Source organism: Dictyostelium purpureum, assembly GCF_000190715.1.
Source record: "Dictyostelium purpureum unplaced genomic scaffold DICPUscaffold_157, whole genome shotgun sequence".
Lineage (NCBI taxonomy): Eukaryota > Evosea > Eumycetozoa > Dictyosteliales > Dictyosteliaceae > Dictyostelium > Dictyostelium purpureum.
The window spans coordinates 1-17,266 of NW_003519494.1; the positions used below are offsets into that span (position 1 = coordinate 1).

The window sequence follows — 17,266 nt, forward strand, 5'->3', positions numbered from 1 at the left end:
AATTTTAATTAATTATAAATAAATTAATAATGCCACATTTTATTATTTTTTTTATTATTTTTTTTATTTTCTTTACAAGAGAAATTTGTGACATTGCTTGTCCTCTTGAGAATAAAAAAAAAAGAATATAAAAAAAAAAGAATGTTGTCGTCATTTCCAAAAATATAAACAATCGCGTTAAAATGTATGAATTTGTGATGGATTGTAATTTTTCCAATTCACATAAAGCTCCACCACTGTGCCTCATTGTGCGTAAAAATTTTTTGAAAAAATAAAAAAAAAAAAAGTATTTTTTTACCAGCTCGCACCCTTTTTCTGAAAATTTTTTTTTTTCCGTTTTTTTACAGTGCGGATAAAAATATCACATTATTTTTCATTTTTTTTTTTTCCGCAATCCACAAGTTAAAATAAGATTTTTTTTTTTTTTCTTTAAACAAACAATTTTTTTTTGAAATTGTGTTACCTCACTTATTAAATAAAAAATTTTTTTTCTTTGGGTCCACAAAAACTAAAAATAGTGAGTCGTTTTATTTTCCAACTAATAACAATAAAATTAATTTTATTTTTATTTTTTTCTTTTTTTTAATATTTTTCAACTTTTCTAATGAGCATATAAAAAGTCATCGTAAATCATTTTTATTTTTTTATAATCAACAAAAGCAAAGTTGGAGTAGTAAAAAAAATTCAAATAATTATTATTAATATTTTTTATCATTATCATTATCATTATAATAATAACTTCAATTTTATTTGTATAATTATTATCTTGTGAATTTTCATTAACCATCTTAAAACACATTTTTGTTAAAAATATATTTTTTATTTCCTCCATATAAAAAATTTTTTGCCCCATTTAAAATTTTTTTTTAAATCTCAAACTTATCAGCTGTGAAATTAAAGAGTGTTTTTTTCTCTCATTATAATATTTTTAAAAAACACAAAAAAAATAAACACTGATCCAAAATTTTTTTTTTTTCTCAATTAATATCATTAATTAATTTTTAATCATTAAAAAAAAAAAAAAGTATAAATAAATCTATAAAAATTAAAATTATATTTTTTTTTTAACCACCAAAGTATAAATATAAATAAAAATGGATAGAAAAGAAAATTTAATAATACAAAATGTAAATATTTATTTATAAAAATATAAACAAAAAAAATATTTACTAACTTTTTTTTTTTTTCTTTTTTTAAAATTTTTTTTTTTTTCTTTATTTTATTTTTTCCGAATTTTATAAAATAGATAAGAAATAAAAGTGGGAGTATAGGAAACGCCAGTTCCCATAGTAATAACAACTCTCCAAGATTAAATGAGTCAGTTGAATCTTTTGATCAAAGTGTTAAAAAGATTAAATTAAATGATATAGAAGAAAGCGACCAGTCCGATTCTGATGTTAAAACTGCAGTTACAGACTCCTCTTCATCATCACCAATTCAAAGTGATAATGAAGAAATTTTTGAAAATAAAAATAATAATAATAATAATGATTCTACAAATACTTTAAATAATAATACAAATAGTAATAATATTTTTTTATAATCAATCAATTGAAAACAATGTTGATACACCATCAATAATAACAAATGATAATAATAAAATAAATGATAATAGTTGTAAAGATGATTTAATATCAACCAATATAGATGATGAAAACAATAATCATAATAAAGGTGACAACAATAATAACGAAACCTTAGGAAGGGATGAAATCGAATTATCAAATTTATCAATAGAAAAAGAACAACATGAATTAGAGAAAAAATTAAAAAAAGAAATGGATGCAAGAAGAAAAGGCTTACCATTCTTTAGACATTTGTTTGAGGTTTGTGCTGATTACGGCCAAAGTTTATTGGTTGCTTTGGTTGGTTGCATTCTTTGTATTTTAATTTCTACTGCATATGCAGATCCATCCTGGATTCGTCGTAATAACGGTACCGTAAATTATTTTTATACCGAAGATTATACTGTTTTGGTTTCAACTTTCTTTGTTATTGGTCTAGCTATTTTTACATTAATTCAATTCCTTTCGGTTTATGGCATGAAGAGAATGGTTGAAACTCATTTCTATGCCTGGGTAATTGGTGCTATAGCTCTTTTCCTTGTTGTTCCATGGGGCTTTGAACTTGGTAGTGAAGCTTGGTATTATTGGTTAGGTGATATTATTTTATTAATCGTTGGCTATACTGGTTTATGCTTTGTAATGGGTTATGTTGGTAAGAGATATCAAACTACAAAAGAAAGAAGATGGAACGGTTTCAAGTTTTTAACCACCGAAATTTTAGTATCTGCCACTGCCCTAGTATATGGTATGTTTTTAATTCAGCTTTATACCAATTTCTCAAACTATGCAAAGATGGCTTGGCGTTTATTAGTACATCCAGTTTACTTTGAGTGCTTTATGATGATTCCAGTACGTATGCTTGTAACCAATCAATTGGAGAAGAAAGGTGGTTCATCCATTATGTCCACATTGGCCGTAGTACACGCTCAAGCACATATTTCAACCTTGGGTCGTATGATGATTTCTACCATCAACGAAATTGAATTTACCGTTATCTCTGTTTTGCTTTTAAATCTCGGTAAAATGGTTTTTAGAAGCACTGTTCAATTACGTGATGAAACTGCAAATAAGATAGCTCTCAAATTATTTAATGTTAAAGTTACAGAAAAAGACTCAAAAGGTTTTGTTAGAGCCATTGGTATTTATACAGAAATGATTATGGAAAATGCTTCAATTCCAGCTTCAGCTTATACTATGTGGGCTTTCTATAAAGTTAGAGGTATGTTTTTCTTCCCATATCCAGATTCTGGTGAATTTACTCTCGCTGAAGCTACTATCAATGTTGTCATCCAATTAAGTATCGCTTTTGTTTTCGATGCCATCACATTGTTTATAAACGAACGTTATTTTGGTTACCCATTGGAAAGAGCTTGGAAAAAGATGAAACAACACTGGCTCCCATTCTTTGGTTTCTTATTATATGGTTTAATGACTATGGGTATGGTCGGTATTATTTGGATGGCTTGCAAGGTACCAAGATTTGTTACTTGTTCATCATATGATGTTTGCTCTTGTAAATTTGTGGATAATTGCCAAGATTTTATAGCAACAAAATTATCATAATATAATAGTAATAATATAATATAATATATAAAAACAATAATAGTTTTAAATAAGTAATAATAGATAGTATTCTTAAAAATTGTAAAATTATAAATCATTATACAAATAAGTATTTTTTTAACCAAATAATCATTGTCATCATAAAATACTATTGAAAAAGTCAATTCCTTATCAATAGTACACCATAAAATATTTCAAAAAATATAAATCAAATAATAAATATTTTTAAAAGTAAATATAATAGTTTTTTTAATATATTACTTTATTTACTATAAAAATAAATTTTTATAAAATATAAAAATATCTTTTTTTTTTTTTATTATTTTTATTATATTTATTATTATTTATTTTTTTATTAATTTCATTGTTTAGATATATTTATTATATTATTTGATTTTCTTAAGATCTAATAATGTAAATTAATAAATTTGTAAAAAAATTAATTTATTTACTTGAAGATTGTTTTTATTACATTTAAAATAAATAAAGAACTTTGGGTTATATCAATATATCTATGTTACCCATTTATTATCTAAGTTTATATTAGTGTTCTAAAGCATGTGCCCCCCAATCTTATGTCCATTCTAAACTATAAAATATTGTAAAATATAATGAGTGTTTAATATTTAAAAGATCAAAATGTTCTGTTTTCTAATTATTTATCTGAAAACTAATATCCTTATTTCTGATTCCTTTTTTAAATTATTTATCTGTTTCTTATGGGAGATTTTTATTAAAAAGTTTAAAAATATATTTTTTTTTATTATTTTTTATTTTTTTTTACTAAATAAATAAAATATAAATATATAAAAGATTTAAATATAAAATTTTAAATTGTATATTATTGATCTTTAAAAAAAATATGGGATTTTGTAATGTAAATACTAAAAAATTCATCTATAAGATTTTTTTTTTATTTTTTTTTTTTTAATTATTTTTTTTTTAAAATTTAAATCATTATTTTCTTCTTGAAATTAATAATTATTTTAGTATAAAAACTTTAAAATATAAAAAGAAATATTTGATTAATAATTTTTTAAAGATTATAAAAATTAATAAATAAAAAAACTTTTTAAAAAATGAAAATTGTATTTTATTGTTATGGAACTAGAGGAGACATACAGGTATATATTTTTAGAGATATTTATAATAATACAGATTAAATAGTTTTATTAATTTATTCTTGTTTTTTTTATTTTTTTTATTTTTTTTTATATAGCCACATTTGGTTTTATCCAAAGAATTAAAAGATAAAGGTCATCAGGTTTTAATGGTTTGTGGAAAAAGATTAAAGTACCTTGTTGAACAATTTGAGTTGGATTGTGATGTCATAGAGGATGATGGATTGGATTTATTATTTTCAACAGAGCTACAAAAAAAAGATTTGGATTCTTTTTTGGATATTAGAGCAAATCTATACACAGAGAAGCCAGAGATTTTAAACCAATATTTGAAGTCTTCAGTCGGAATGGATTTAATTATACCATCTGGTTTATGTATTGCAGAAGCTATGACAGTAAGTGAAAAATTGTCAATACCATATATACCAGTATTATTACAACCTTCAAGAACTGGAGAGCTGGTTTGTTCTTTCTTTTCTAAAAGATCTTCGTTATATTTTTCGTTTTTGAATAAACTAAGCCATTCTTTATTTATTAAAGGTGTAAGCAAAGTGTATGTAAAATCTAAAGTAAATTTTAAAATAATGTTTATATTAATACTGGTATTTTATCTTTTTGAATCTAATAATTTAATAGTGAAAAAAGAAGAGTGGATAGGTGGAGAAAAGAAATTATGGGATTGGGTAGTTTGGATGAAAATTTTATTGAGGTGTTGGCACAAGATCCAAATATGTGTAATATCCACGCATATGATAAAATATTATTTCCAAAAGAATGTGTGCCTAGTGATTATCAACCTGGATGGAAAGTTGTAGGGTTTTTGTATCCACAAGAACATATAATTAAACACATACCTGATAAATTAACAAAGTTTATAAATAACTACAGCGGGGATATCGACGGTGCCACATCATTAGAGACTATTAAAAACTTTCCTATTGTTTTCGGTTTGGGTAGTATGCCAGCACCAGATAAAAAAAGAATCTTTTCGATATTAAAATATACAATCGAACAATTGGGAACTGATACAAAATGGATTATATTAAATAACTGGACAGATTGGGAAGAGAATATTGAGTGTGAAAATGTTATACAGTTGGATAATGTTGATCATGTGTGGTTATTTAAATATTGTTCAATTGCAATTCTACATGGTGGCATTGGTTCGTGTGCTGCTGTTATGAAATCTGCTATACCCTCTATTATAACCTACTTGATTTTTGACCAGCCCCAGAATGCACATAGATTAAAGGATTTAGGCACATCGATTCCCCTCAACTGCTTCTCATTAAAACAAGATGATTTGGTTAATTCAATAAAAACAATAAGAGATAATTACTCCACCTATAAAAATCGTTGTGCCGAAGTATCTAGCAGACTTGGTGAAAATTCTTTAGCTGAAACTGTAAAAATAATTGAAAATTATAATTGTTTTATTAGTAATAGTAATAAATCTTATTACAATAAATAAAAAAAATTATTAAAAATAAAAAAAAAAAAAATAAAGAAAAAAAAAAAAGAAAAAAAGAAAATTTAATTTGGTGGTTTCTTTTATTTATAGATTGGAGAGTATTTTTTTATTGGATAACTTTTTTAAAAGAAATTATTATTTTATATTAATTGGGAATTGTTTCATTTCTTTTTAATTATTTTTTTTATTACAAATAAAATTTTTATTTTAATATTATTATTGTTATTTTTTATTTATTTATATATTGTTATTTTTATTTATATTGTTATTTTTTATTTTGAAACAAAATTAAAAAAAACTTACTTTTAAAAAAAAATAGAATGAAAATTGTATTCTTTTGTTTAGGGACAAGAGGGGATTGCCAAGTAAATAGTTTACTTTAATACCTATTGGAGGAAAAATAAAAATAGTATTAATATTGAATATTTTAATTATCATTAGCCAAGTATTGTTTTGGCTAAAGAGTTAAAAGATAGGGGTCATAATGTTGTTGTTGTTATTGAAGAAAGATTAAAATATTTAGCGGATGAATATAATGTGGAGTGTGATTTGGTTGCAGGTGATAGTTATGGATTATTTTTTGGTGGTGAAACTTGTAAAGATATGGTGGAAATATCAATGAATTTAAGAACAAAGAGAGATAGTGAAAATTGGAATCATTTGAAGCAATATTATGTTTCATCGATTGGCAAAGATCTTATAGTTACAACAATTTTATGTGTGGGTGAAGCATATTCAATTCGAGAAAAGTTAGGTATACCTTTTATTACAATACATTTGTTTCCATTTTTACCATCATCTGAATATTCCGCAATTGTTACATCACCTAAAGAAAATCTAAAAATACCATTCCTAAATAAATTATCACATAAACTATTGATCCGAAGTGCTGATAAAGGGTATTAGTATAAAAAACAATAACGCTATTTTTAATTTATTAGTTAGGTACCTTTATTAATTTTTTTTTTCAGAACCGTAAAAAGACTTAACGGTTGGAGGAAAGAGTATCTAGGTTTAGGTTCTCTCGATAAAAAATCGTACTACAAAACAATATATGACCCAAATTCATTAAACATTAGTGTATTTGATCCATTGATGTTTAGAGATCAGAGAGTACCTAAAGATTACAAAGATAATTGGAAAGTGGTTGGTTTCTATTACCCACAACAAATTGATATAAAATATATACCGGATAGATTAATATCATTCTTGAAATCCTCACTAAAATATCACAGTAGCAATAGTAGTGAAAATGTTAATATCGATTCCAGTAAAAATAGGGGTAATTTTTTTGAAGAGGAGGAAGAGGAGTGTGATGTGTCATATAAAGACTTACCAATAGTTTTCGGATTGGGTAGTATACCTATATCAGATAGACAAAAGTTGGTTTCAATTTTAAAATATACAATTGAAAAATTAGGCACTGATACAAAATGGATTATATTAAATAATTGGACTGATTGGGAGGAGGATTTTGAGTGTGAAAATGTTATACAGTTGGATAATGTTGATCATTTATGGTTATTTAGATATTGCTCAATTGCAATCATACATGGTGGTATTGGTTCATGTGCTGCTGTTATGAAATCTGCCATACCATCCATTGTAACCCATTTTTATTTTGACCAACCTATTAATGCTAGAAAATTAGAAGACCTTGGTATTAGTATTTCGTTAGACTATTTTAAATTAACACAAGAGCAGTTTTTAGAATCAATTGTTAAAATTAAAAATAATTACCAAATATTTAAGAACCAATGTCTGCAAGTTGCATCCAAACTAAAATTAAATGCTTTGGATGAAACTATAAATCTAATCGAAAGTAACTATATGGACTCAAGTAGAGACCAATAAAATTATAATTTATTTATTTAAACAATTAACTATATGTGGTGGCTATTCAAATAAAAAACAAATTAAAATAAAAAAAAAATATATCCAAAATAAAAAAAATTATTTTTAAATTATTTTTTTTTTATTTTTTAATTTTTTTTTTATGATAATTTTAAAAACAATAGTTTATTTATTTATTTATTTATTTATTTATTTATTTTTTTATTTTTTTATTTATTTATTTATTTATTAATTGATTAATTGATTAGTTGATTAGTTTATTTATATTTATATATTTATTTTTATTTTTATTTATTTATTTATATTTATATTTATATATTATTTGTATATAATATTTTCAAGATATAAATGGAAAATAAAGCAAAGAGAAGATTAAGCATAGTGCAAAAATTTGAATCGCCTAAAAAAATAGTAGGTGCATGTATATATTATTATCCCATTTTTTATATTACATAGTTAAATGTATTCTTAAATTATTTTTTTTTTTAGAGGTTAAGCGAAAATTTAAATGACAGTATTTATAGCGAAAAGAATTTAAATGATCAAGACTCACATATTTTAGATATAGAAGATATAGATTTAAATGCAATGTCTGAAGATGATTATAGACAATCAAAAGAATTATTCGAAATTTTTGACTTTGATACTGATGGGTTAATATCAAAAAATGATTTAGAAATTGTATTAAATGGTTTGGGTGAAGAGAATTCACCAGAATGTAAATATACCACGTCTATGTAATAAAAATAAAAATTACACATAATAATGAAAACAGCAATAAATTTAAATATTTATAGTTTTAATGTTTATTAACTCTTTTTTTTTTTTAGTTGTAAATTTAATGTTTAGTGAAATTAATAATGATACAAAAAATCATGATTTCTTTAAAATTCAAGATGGAAAGCATATTACATATAGCCAATTTTGTATTAAATATATGAATATTAAATATTTAGATATTGAACAACACTTAAAAAGTAGTTTTGATATTTTTGAAGAAAATAATTCCGAAGGTAATCAAGGTTTTATAAAAATTGAAGAATTGGGTCAATTATTATCAAAATTAGCAGGTGATAATTTATCACAAGAGGATGTATGTAGCATTAATATATATTTTATCCTATAGTTACCACAAGGACAACTCCCCAACTTATTCTTTTTAAATTAAATATTCTTATATAGATCTCATCATTAGTTAAAGAATGTATAGATATAGAAAATAAAGAATTAATGAAAACTGATGAAGAGGAAGAGACCGAAAAGATAAAGTTTGAAACATTTTTAACAGTAATGATGAAAAAATTTAAAAAAAATATTTTACAAAGACAACCATCTGGTTTAATTTCAAAATCATCAATACCAACATTAAGAAGACAAAACAGTAACAATAATAGTAGTGATAATAATAGCATCGAGGAATTTAATAAATTAAAATCACTAGAAAATGAAAATAGCACTCTATCAATTAAAATTAAAGAATTAGAAAAATCATTAGAAATTGAAAAGAGGGCTCTAGAGAAAAAGTTAATCGAACAACAAGATCAAATTCAAATTCAAAAAGAAGAAAAAGAAAAGCTTTTAGAAATAAACCAAAGGATTGAACAGGAGAAGCATCAAATTCAATTGGAGAAGCAGGTGATTGAAAAAGAAAAACAGTTTATTATTGATGAGGACAGGAAATTAAAGCAACAAAGAGAAAGAGAGATTATTGAAAAAGAAAAGAAATTAAAGCATCTACAAGACGAACATAAGGATCAAACTGAAACACAAAATAGGTTAATTAACGAGGGATTCAAAGAGAAACAGGATCTATCCAACAAAATTCAGTCACTGAATGAAGTTATATTCAACTGAAGATAACATTGAGCAGCAAAAGCAAGCTATGCTTATCAATGACAATAAATTAAAGCAGCAGAAAGAAGAGGAAATAATGAAAAAAGAAGAGGAAATGAAACAGAAAGAATATAGATTAAAGCAGTTGGAGCAAGAGAAAAAGCAGCAGCTGGATGAAAAAAACAAACTAATAGGTTTGGAGCAGTTGGAAAAAGAGGGTCTTTCAAATAAAATTCAAAAATTAGAGGGTACTATAGAAAATCTTCACCAACAAATCGAACAACAAAAACAAACTATGATGATTAATAACTCCAAATTAAAGGAGCAGAAAGAAGCAGAGGTCAAACAAAAAGAAAACGAATTAAAGAGATTAGAAGAAGAAAAAACACTGCAATTAGAAGAACAAAAAAAGCTTATTGGTGTTGAAATTAAGGAAAAGACCAACCTTTCAAATAAGATTCAATTACTCGAGGGTACTATAGAGCAGCTTAAACAGCAAATTCATGAACAAAAGCAAACAATGGTAGTCAATGATAAGAAGATTCAACAACAAAGAGAAGAGGAGATCAAGGAAAAAGAAGATGAGTTGACGCAGCTAAAAGAAGAACAAAAACAACAATTGGAGGAACAAGAAAGATTAATTAGTGTAGAGGTTAAGGAAAAGAAAAATCTATCCAATAAGATCCAATCATTAGAGGGTACTATAGGCCAACTAAAACAACAAATCGAGCAACAAAAGCAATCAATGTTATTAAATGGCAGTATGATTGAGCAACAAAGACAAGAGGAAATTAAGAAAAAAGAAGATGAAATCAGAGAAAAAGAGTTTAAACTAAAACAACTGGAACAAGAAAAAATAAAGCAACTGGAGGAGCAAAGGGATTTAATTAATAGTGAAATTAAAGAAAAGCAAAACCTTTCAAATCAAATCGGGTCGTTACAAGAAACCATAAGTTTATTAAAAGAGCAAATTGAACATCAAAAGCTATCAACAGTTCAAAATGATTCTGATTTTAAACAGCAAATAAAAGAAGAGGAGATTAAACTTAAAGAAGAAATTAAAAAGAAGGAGCAAAAATTAAAACAATTGGAAGAGCAACAAAGACAAAAACTAGATGAACAAAACAAACTAATCAGTAACCAAGTTAAAGAAAAAGAGAGCTTGTCAAATAAAATCCAATCATTAGAGAGTACCATAGATCAACTCAAACAACAGCTTGACCAACAAAACCAAGCCATAGGTATCACCAATGATCATACCAACACCCAATACCAAGATCTTTTACAAAAACAATTAAAATTAAAACAACTTAAAGATGAACAAAAAAAATTAATCAAAATCAAAATTAGAGAAAAAAAAGATTTATCCAATAAGGTTCAATCATTGGAGGAAACTATATCCCAGCTCAAACACCAATTAGAAGTTTCGAAAAACCAGGAATCTTTCATTTACTCATTTTGGAAAAAGATAAAATCATATTTTAATTTTAATAATAATGATAACAATAATAGCCCAAATATAGATAATAATGGTTACAATAATCATGATAATTATAGTGATATAGAAGAGGATGGAGATAAAATTTTTATTTAATAAAGTAACAATTATTATAATTAGTTATTTTAAAAATAGTGTTTTTTTTTTTTTTTTGTGGGGGTGTGGTCTTTTTTTCACCCTTTACTTTTATTTATCCACTTTTTTTTGTAAATATATAAGTGGTTTTTTTAATAAAAGTTGGGGGTTAAGTTTTTTATTATTCATTTAAATAAAAAATATAAAATTATAATTTTATTGGTTAAAAAATTTAAAATCACACCTTATCACTTTTTTATTTTTATTAATAAAAAACAATTTTATATTATAAAAAACAAAATAAAAGAAATAAAAAAAAAAAAAACCAATCATAAAAATTAATTTTAGAATTTAACAAACACTGTATTATATATTATCTAAAAATAAAAATTATTACACATAATAGAAATAATGAAGTATAAAAATTTTTTATTTATTTATTTTGTATTTTTAATATATATCAATATATCTTTTGCTAAAAAGAATAAAAGTAGGTATATCATTAGATTCTATATTTGATAAGCTTATTAATCAGATTATTATAATAATTAATTATTTAATTATTTAATTATTTTTATTTTTATTTTTATTATTTTTATTAATTTTTTTAAATTTCTTTTTGAATTTTTTAGATTCAGAAGATATCAAACCTCCTCAAATTTATGAATTAGAATTAAATGACCATTATCCAAATTATATAGAATTCACTTTAATAGGTCAATTTTCAAAAGAAAAAACAGGATTTTCTTTATATTTCGGAAATGATAAGGTAACTCTTTATAATTTTGAGAAAGGTGATGTCAAGATTCTAAATGTTACATCAACACCAGATCAGACTATATCACCAACACCAGACAACACAACACAAACACCGAACCCAACCCCATCCCCATCACCAACAGAAACTAATAAGCCTGATAATGAAACCCAAGCTCCAAAAGAAACAGAGAAGCCAGAGAAAGAATCAAAAAATAAATCAAAAGAAGAATCTGAAGAGGAAACATCTAAACCAAAAAAGCATTCTAATAAAAAATTAAAGACTAGTCATTTGCTTCAAAAGAAGAATGATAAAAAACCCAAAAAAAACAATAGCTCTCAAGAGTCAACAAAAGAACATGAAACTGATAAACCATCTCCAACTCTCTCACCAAGTACCTCACCAAGCTCTTCCCCAAGTGTTTCCCCAAGCTCTTCCCCAAGTGTTTCCCCAAGCTCTTCCCCAAGCTCTTCACCAACTACCACACCTACACCTACAGTACTTGTACAAGAAAACGATAGAGTATCATTTAATATAACAAGCTTTGTATCTTTTAAATCAATTAATATTACTATTCGTTATAAAAATGGTATGGAAGCAAGAGTTCCATTTACTTTAGAATCTATTATTTCATCCATTACCCGTGTTAATAATACTGGTGGCATTGTGGATATCAAAGGCCGTTTCATTTTAAATATAATTGATCAAGATTCCAGTCCACCAGAGGTTAAAATAGGCTCAAAAACATGTGAATTAGTTTCATTCTCCACTTCAGTTATTAGATGTTATTTGCCAAATGGGTCAGCTTGTCAAAATTCAATTTCTATTAAAAATATACAATCATTTAATTCAACTAAATATGAATACTGTTATTCAAACCCAATTATTGACCGTGTTATCGGTATTCCAAACCAACCACAAACACCACATACAAAAGTAATAACTATTCTCGGTCACAACTTTAATCAATCTCCACAGGTTTATTTAGAAAAATCATCTAAACTATTTGTTGAGAGAAAGAAATGTGAAAATAGAATAAACAGTGATACAATTATAGTATGTGAACTCAACACCACTTATACAGTCGTCGAAAGAAAAAATTCAAAACTATTACAAACAGAACCAGGAAATGACCAAATTCATTACAGTTTATTCGTTTTAAATGTACCAGGAAATATATCCATAGACCAAGCCAAGGTCATTCCATTTTACAGTAATATTGTTGGGGAATATGATTTCAATAAACAACAATCTCAAAACTCTGGTTCATCATCATCTTCCCCATCTTTAGATTTTGACTTTAAAGAAGAAAAAGTAGATAAAAATAACAAAAATAACAGTGGCGGTAGTAATTATGAAGATGCAAAATTCTATCTTTTAATTATAATTCCATCAGTATTATTTATTGTAATTGTTGTATTAATTGCAGTATTTATCAAAACAAGAGCAAAGGGTAAAGATAAAATTCCATTTTTGGTTTTAAATGACATTGGTACTGGTAATGAAATTCATTACAATGAAAAAATCCAAGTCACTCCCATATGAGGTCTAAATTCAAATAAATAATTATTTAACTCCAAAAAAAAAAAAATGAAATAAATAAACAAATAAAATAAAAAAGTATTATAAAAAAAACAACTATTTTTCTTATTACTTATTAAAATATATTCATATCTTTTTTAGGGATATTAAAGTATACATATAACAAATTTTTTTTTTTAAAACACAAAAGTGGGGGAAATAATTCTTAAATGGTATTTTATAAAGATATTTTAAAATGTGGGGCATTAAATATTTTAAATTTTATATTTTTTTTTTTATATTTTTTTATATTTTTTTATATTTTTTTTTTTAATTAAAACATATATTTTTTTATATAATCATAATATTCTATTCTTAAAACAATAAGAATAAATAATTTTAAAATTTTTTTTTAGTTCTTTTTTTTTTAATCTTTAGATTTTTTCTATATTTAAAAATAAATCTTGCCATTTTTTTTAAAAATTTAAATTTAAATTTAAATTTAAAATTTTAAATTTTAAAAAAAAAAAAAAAAACTATATTATAACATAATTAAAAAAAAAAAGACGTTTAAAAACAAGAAAACCGAAAGAAAATTAAAAGTAAATAATTTTTAATAAATAAATATTTTAAAAACTAATATTTTTTTTTATTTTTTATTTTATAAATTTTTTTTTATATAAACTAATTTTTTTTTTTTTTTATTCATTAGATAATCAATTGTACATACGACTCAAATAATTATATTAATAATAATAAAATAATCGAAAAATTTAAATAATAAAAAATTTAATAATTTTATAAAAATAATAAAAATGGTTACAAATATAAAAATAAAAAAAAATAATTCTATTAATAATTTAAAAGAAATTGAAATAAATCATAAAAATAATGATAAATTTAAAAATGATATTATATTTTTTAAAATGTGGCGTAATTGTGTAATTCGTTCAGAAATATTTAACCAACTTAGATTATATAGTATTCATTTTTACCAAAGAAAATTTAATTTAGAAAGATTGAAAGATTTCCAATTCAAAGAGTATTTAAATAATTTAGAGTTAGATATTGACAACTCAATGCACCAATATGATAGTATTATTCCTAAAGTTTTACCAAAGTCAATTAATACTTTACAATTTGACTATCGTTTCAACCAAACATTAACACCCAACTCATTACCCAATAATATAGCCAGTATTCAATTTGGATTTTATTTTGACCAAAAACTAGAGTATAATTCGCTTCCTCATTCTTTAACCTCACTTAAATTTGGAGATAGCTGGAACCATAAGATTGAGAAGGGAATTTTACCAGACTCATTAAAATCATTAACCTTTGGAAAAAGTTTCAATCAGTACATTGAACCTGGAACTTTACCTGCATCCCTGACTAGTTTAGTTTTTGGCTCTAGATACTCTTTTCCCATAGATGAAGATGTTTTGCCGCTCAAATTAGAATCCCTTGTATTTGGTGATAAATTTAACCAACCATTAAAACAAAACACAATACCCGATGGAGTCACCTCTATTGTATTTGGACACGACTTTAATCAAAAACTTTTACCAAATACATTCCCAAGCTCTGTTAATAAAATTCGTTTCGATGGCCGCTTTAATCAAATAATAGAAAAAGATCACCTTCCACCTCAGTTACAAGTATTAGAGTTTGGTTATTTTAATCAAGTAATATTACCAAATACACTACCTCCAACACTAAAGCATTTAATATTCCGTTACGATTTCAACCAAATAATTGCTCCATTTTCTTTACCTCAAAGCTTAGAGATTATTGAACTATCTCATTCATTCAATAAAGTATTAGAACCAAATGCATTTCCATCCAACATCAATTATATTCAATTTGGCTATGAATTTAACAGTGCTATACATAAAGATGTTTTACCATCAAATTTAAAAACCCTAAAGTTTGGACATGACTTTAACCAACCTCTAGAACCTTTTTCAATACCTGTGGGTGTAACATCAATCCAATTTGGATTAGATTTCAATCATATCACTGACGAATCAGTATTACCAAAATCTCTCAAAGAAATTATTTGCGACAATTTTAACTTTCAATATATTCCACCCTCAGTTGTACATTTAAAGCTTAATCATTATTTCGATTCACCAATTGAACCCGGTTTCATTCCATCAACAGTCGAAAAATTAGAGTTTGGTTATTATTTCGACCAACCATTGGTTCCAGGATCGATTCCAGATAGTGTAAAACATATTGTTTTTGGTTTCAACTTTAACCAACCTCTTCCAGCTGGTGTTTTAAGTGAAACAGTTAAGGCTAAAAATTTAAAAATTGTCGAATTTGGATATCGTTTCAATCAACAACTCGCAAAAGGATCCATCCCAAGAGGTGTTACCCGTGTTCGTTTTGGCTCATGTTTTAATCAACCTTTCGATTCTGAAGGAATTCTTCCTGATACCATCGAATCTATACAATTTGGTGAAAAATATAATCATATATTATCTGCTAAATATTTACCACAAAATTTAAAGGAAATAGGTTTTGGTATAATGTATTTACAACCCATAACCAGCGACAGTTTACCAGACTCTGTAGAAACCATCATAGTAGGGGATAGCTCACCACCAATTGAATATGTTCCAAAATCATTAAAAAAAATCCAATGTTTTAATACAAGTACCAAATTTTTTAATTCAATAGACTTACATTTATATGGTCAATATATAAAGGTTTTAAATAAAGGTTTTCATATGATGTCACTTTATTAAAATTAATAAAATGATTAAATTAAATTAAATTAAATTAAATTTTTGGTTGTTCAGTTTTATTTTTTTGATTAATTTACCAATAAAAAAAAAAAAAAAAAAAAAAAAAAATTTGTTAAAAATATTTTTTTTTAATTTTTTTTTAATTTTTTTTTTTTAAAATTTGGAAGATGCAATTTTTTTTTTTTTTAATTTAATTTTTTTTATATTAATTTTAATCACACACAAATACACAAATATATATAATAAATAATAATGGAAAATATTGTTCAAAAAGATTTAGATTTACCAGTTTTAAGAAATGAAGTCAGTAATACAAAAGGATTAGCACATCCAGTTCAAGCTATTCAATTAGATGTAAGTTTTAAAAAAAATAAAAAAACCTATCTATTTTTTATATTTAATATTAATATCATGTTTTTTATTATACAGCAAGGTAAAACAGATGAAAAATTAAAATATTTTGCTATGAAAAACGTTTTTGGTTCACATATGACTCTTAATAATGAAATTGAAAAACAAATTTATTCACAATATAAAAGATTACCAACTTTACCAAGTTCAATGATTGCTTTAGAAACTCATTTAGGTTTAGATGAAGATTTTGATTTTTCAGACTATCTTTCAGGTAAATTAATAATAATAATCAATATTGACCCAGTTTACATTTTAGGAGCAATGCCTAATATTTTATAATAATAAATAATACAAAATATTTACTAACCTTCCTTTTTTTTTTAAAATAGATCCATTATTATCAGCCATCCCAACTCCACAACTCCACCAAACTATGGAACAAAAATTAGGTATTGCTATGCCAAAGAACTTTATGTAAACAATAATTAATAATAACACAAATAATAATAATAGTAATAATAATAATAATGGTAACCAAGTTTTAATAAACTTTAATGTATATTTCTATTAAAAAAAAAAAAAAATTAAAAAAAAATTAAAAAAATTTAATAAATAAATATACACACGGTTTTGTAATTGTTTGTTTTTATTTGTTATAAATTTTAATGGGCTTTTTTACAGTTTTTTTTAAAGTCTTTGAATAATAAATGTGTATTTATGGTTGTCAATATCAATACGAGTTCCATTTTTATTTTTTATTATCACATTCTTTGGCATCGAATTACTATTATGCAACCCTATTGTTTATAAAAATTTAGTTAGAATCCACATGATATATAAAAATAATTAACTTTACTTACTTAATGATACCAATAAATCTCTATCTCTTAAAAACAAAACA

At 24.3% G+C, this 17,266-nt stretch overlaps 7 protein-coding genes across 7 annotated transcripts; all 7 read left to right on the top strand.

Moving 5' to 3' along the window:
• Positions 1-1,094: 1,094 nt before the first annotated feature.
• Positions 1,095-3,128, top strand: DICPUDRAFT_153330 (uncharacterized protein; the record flags this gene model as incomplete). The annotated part of the gene is made up of 3 exons (XM_003288969.1): positions 1,095-1,127; positions 1,247-1,523; positions 1,648-3,128. 3 exons carry the CDS (start codon positions 1,095-1,097, stop codon positions 3,126-3,128), a joined length of 1,791 nt encoding a protein of 596 aa, XP_003289017.1.
• Positions 3,129-4,207: 1,079 nt separating this feature from the next.
• Positions 4,208-7,574, top strand: DICPUDRAFT_35006 (uncharacterized protein; the record flags this gene model as incomplete). The annotated part of the gene is made up of 4 exons (XM_003288970.1): positions 4,208-4,252; positions 4,348-4,802; positions 4,886-5,119; positions 7,001-7,574. The coding sequence occupies 4 exons, from the start codon at positions 4,208-4,210 to the stop codon at positions 7,572-7,574; spliced, it is 1,308 nt and encodes a 435-aa protein (XP_003289018.1).
• A 348-nt stretch (positions 7,575-7,922) lies between these two features.
• On the top strand, positions 7,923-9,428 carry DICPUDRAFT_153334 (uncharacterized protein; the record flags this gene model as incomplete). Its single annotated transcript, XM_003288971.1, has 4 exons — positions 7,923-7,985; positions 8,064-8,292; positions 8,405-8,667; positions 8,757-9,428. 4 exons carry the CDS (start codon positions 7,923-7,925, stop codon positions 9,426-9,428), a joined length of 1,227 nt encoding a protein of 408 aa, XP_003289019.1.
• A 94-nt stretch (positions 9,429-9,522) lies between these two features.
• Positions 9,523-11,001, top strand: DICPUDRAFT_79791 (uncharacterized protein; the record flags this gene model as incomplete). The annotated part of the gene is made up of 1 exon (XM_003288972.1): positions 9,523-11,001. One exon carries the CDS (start codon positions 9,523-9,525, stop codon positions 10,999-11,001), a length of 1,479 nt encoding a protein of 492 aa, XP_003289020.1.
• A 390-nt stretch (positions 11,002-11,391) lies between these two features.
• On the top strand, positions 11,392-14,039 carry DICPUDRAFT_79792 (uncharacterized protein; the record flags this gene model as incomplete). The annotated part of the gene is made up of 3 exons (XM_003288973.1): positions 11,392-11,470; positions 11,613-13,267; positions 13,971-14,039. 3 exons carry the CDS (start codon positions 11,392-11,394, stop codon positions 14,037-14,039), a joined length of 1,803 nt encoding a protein of 600 aa, XP_003289021.1.
• DICPUDRAFT_48322 (uncharacterized protein) lies at positions 13,971-16,047 on the top strand. Its single transcript, XM_003288974.1, has one exon. The coding sequence runs from the start codon at positions 14,074-14,076 to the stop codon at positions 16,009-16,011; it is 1,938 nt and encodes a 645-aa protein (XP_003289022.1). The 5' UTR covers positions 13,971-14,073; the 3' UTR covers positions 16,012-16,047.
• Positions 16,048-16,221: 174 nt separating this feature from the next.
• On the top strand, positions 16,222-17,017 carry DICPUDRAFT_92218 (uncharacterized protein). The gene is made up of 3 exons (XM_003288975.1): positions 16,222-16,365; positions 16,441-16,636; positions 16,755-17,017. Exons 1-3 carry the CDS (start codon positions 16,264-16,266, stop codon positions 16,841-16,843), a joined length of 387 nt encoding a protein of 128 aa, XP_003289023.1. The 5' UTR covers positions 16,222-16,263; the 3' UTR covers positions 16,844-17,017.
• Positions 17,018-17,266: the final 249 nt, after the last annotated feature.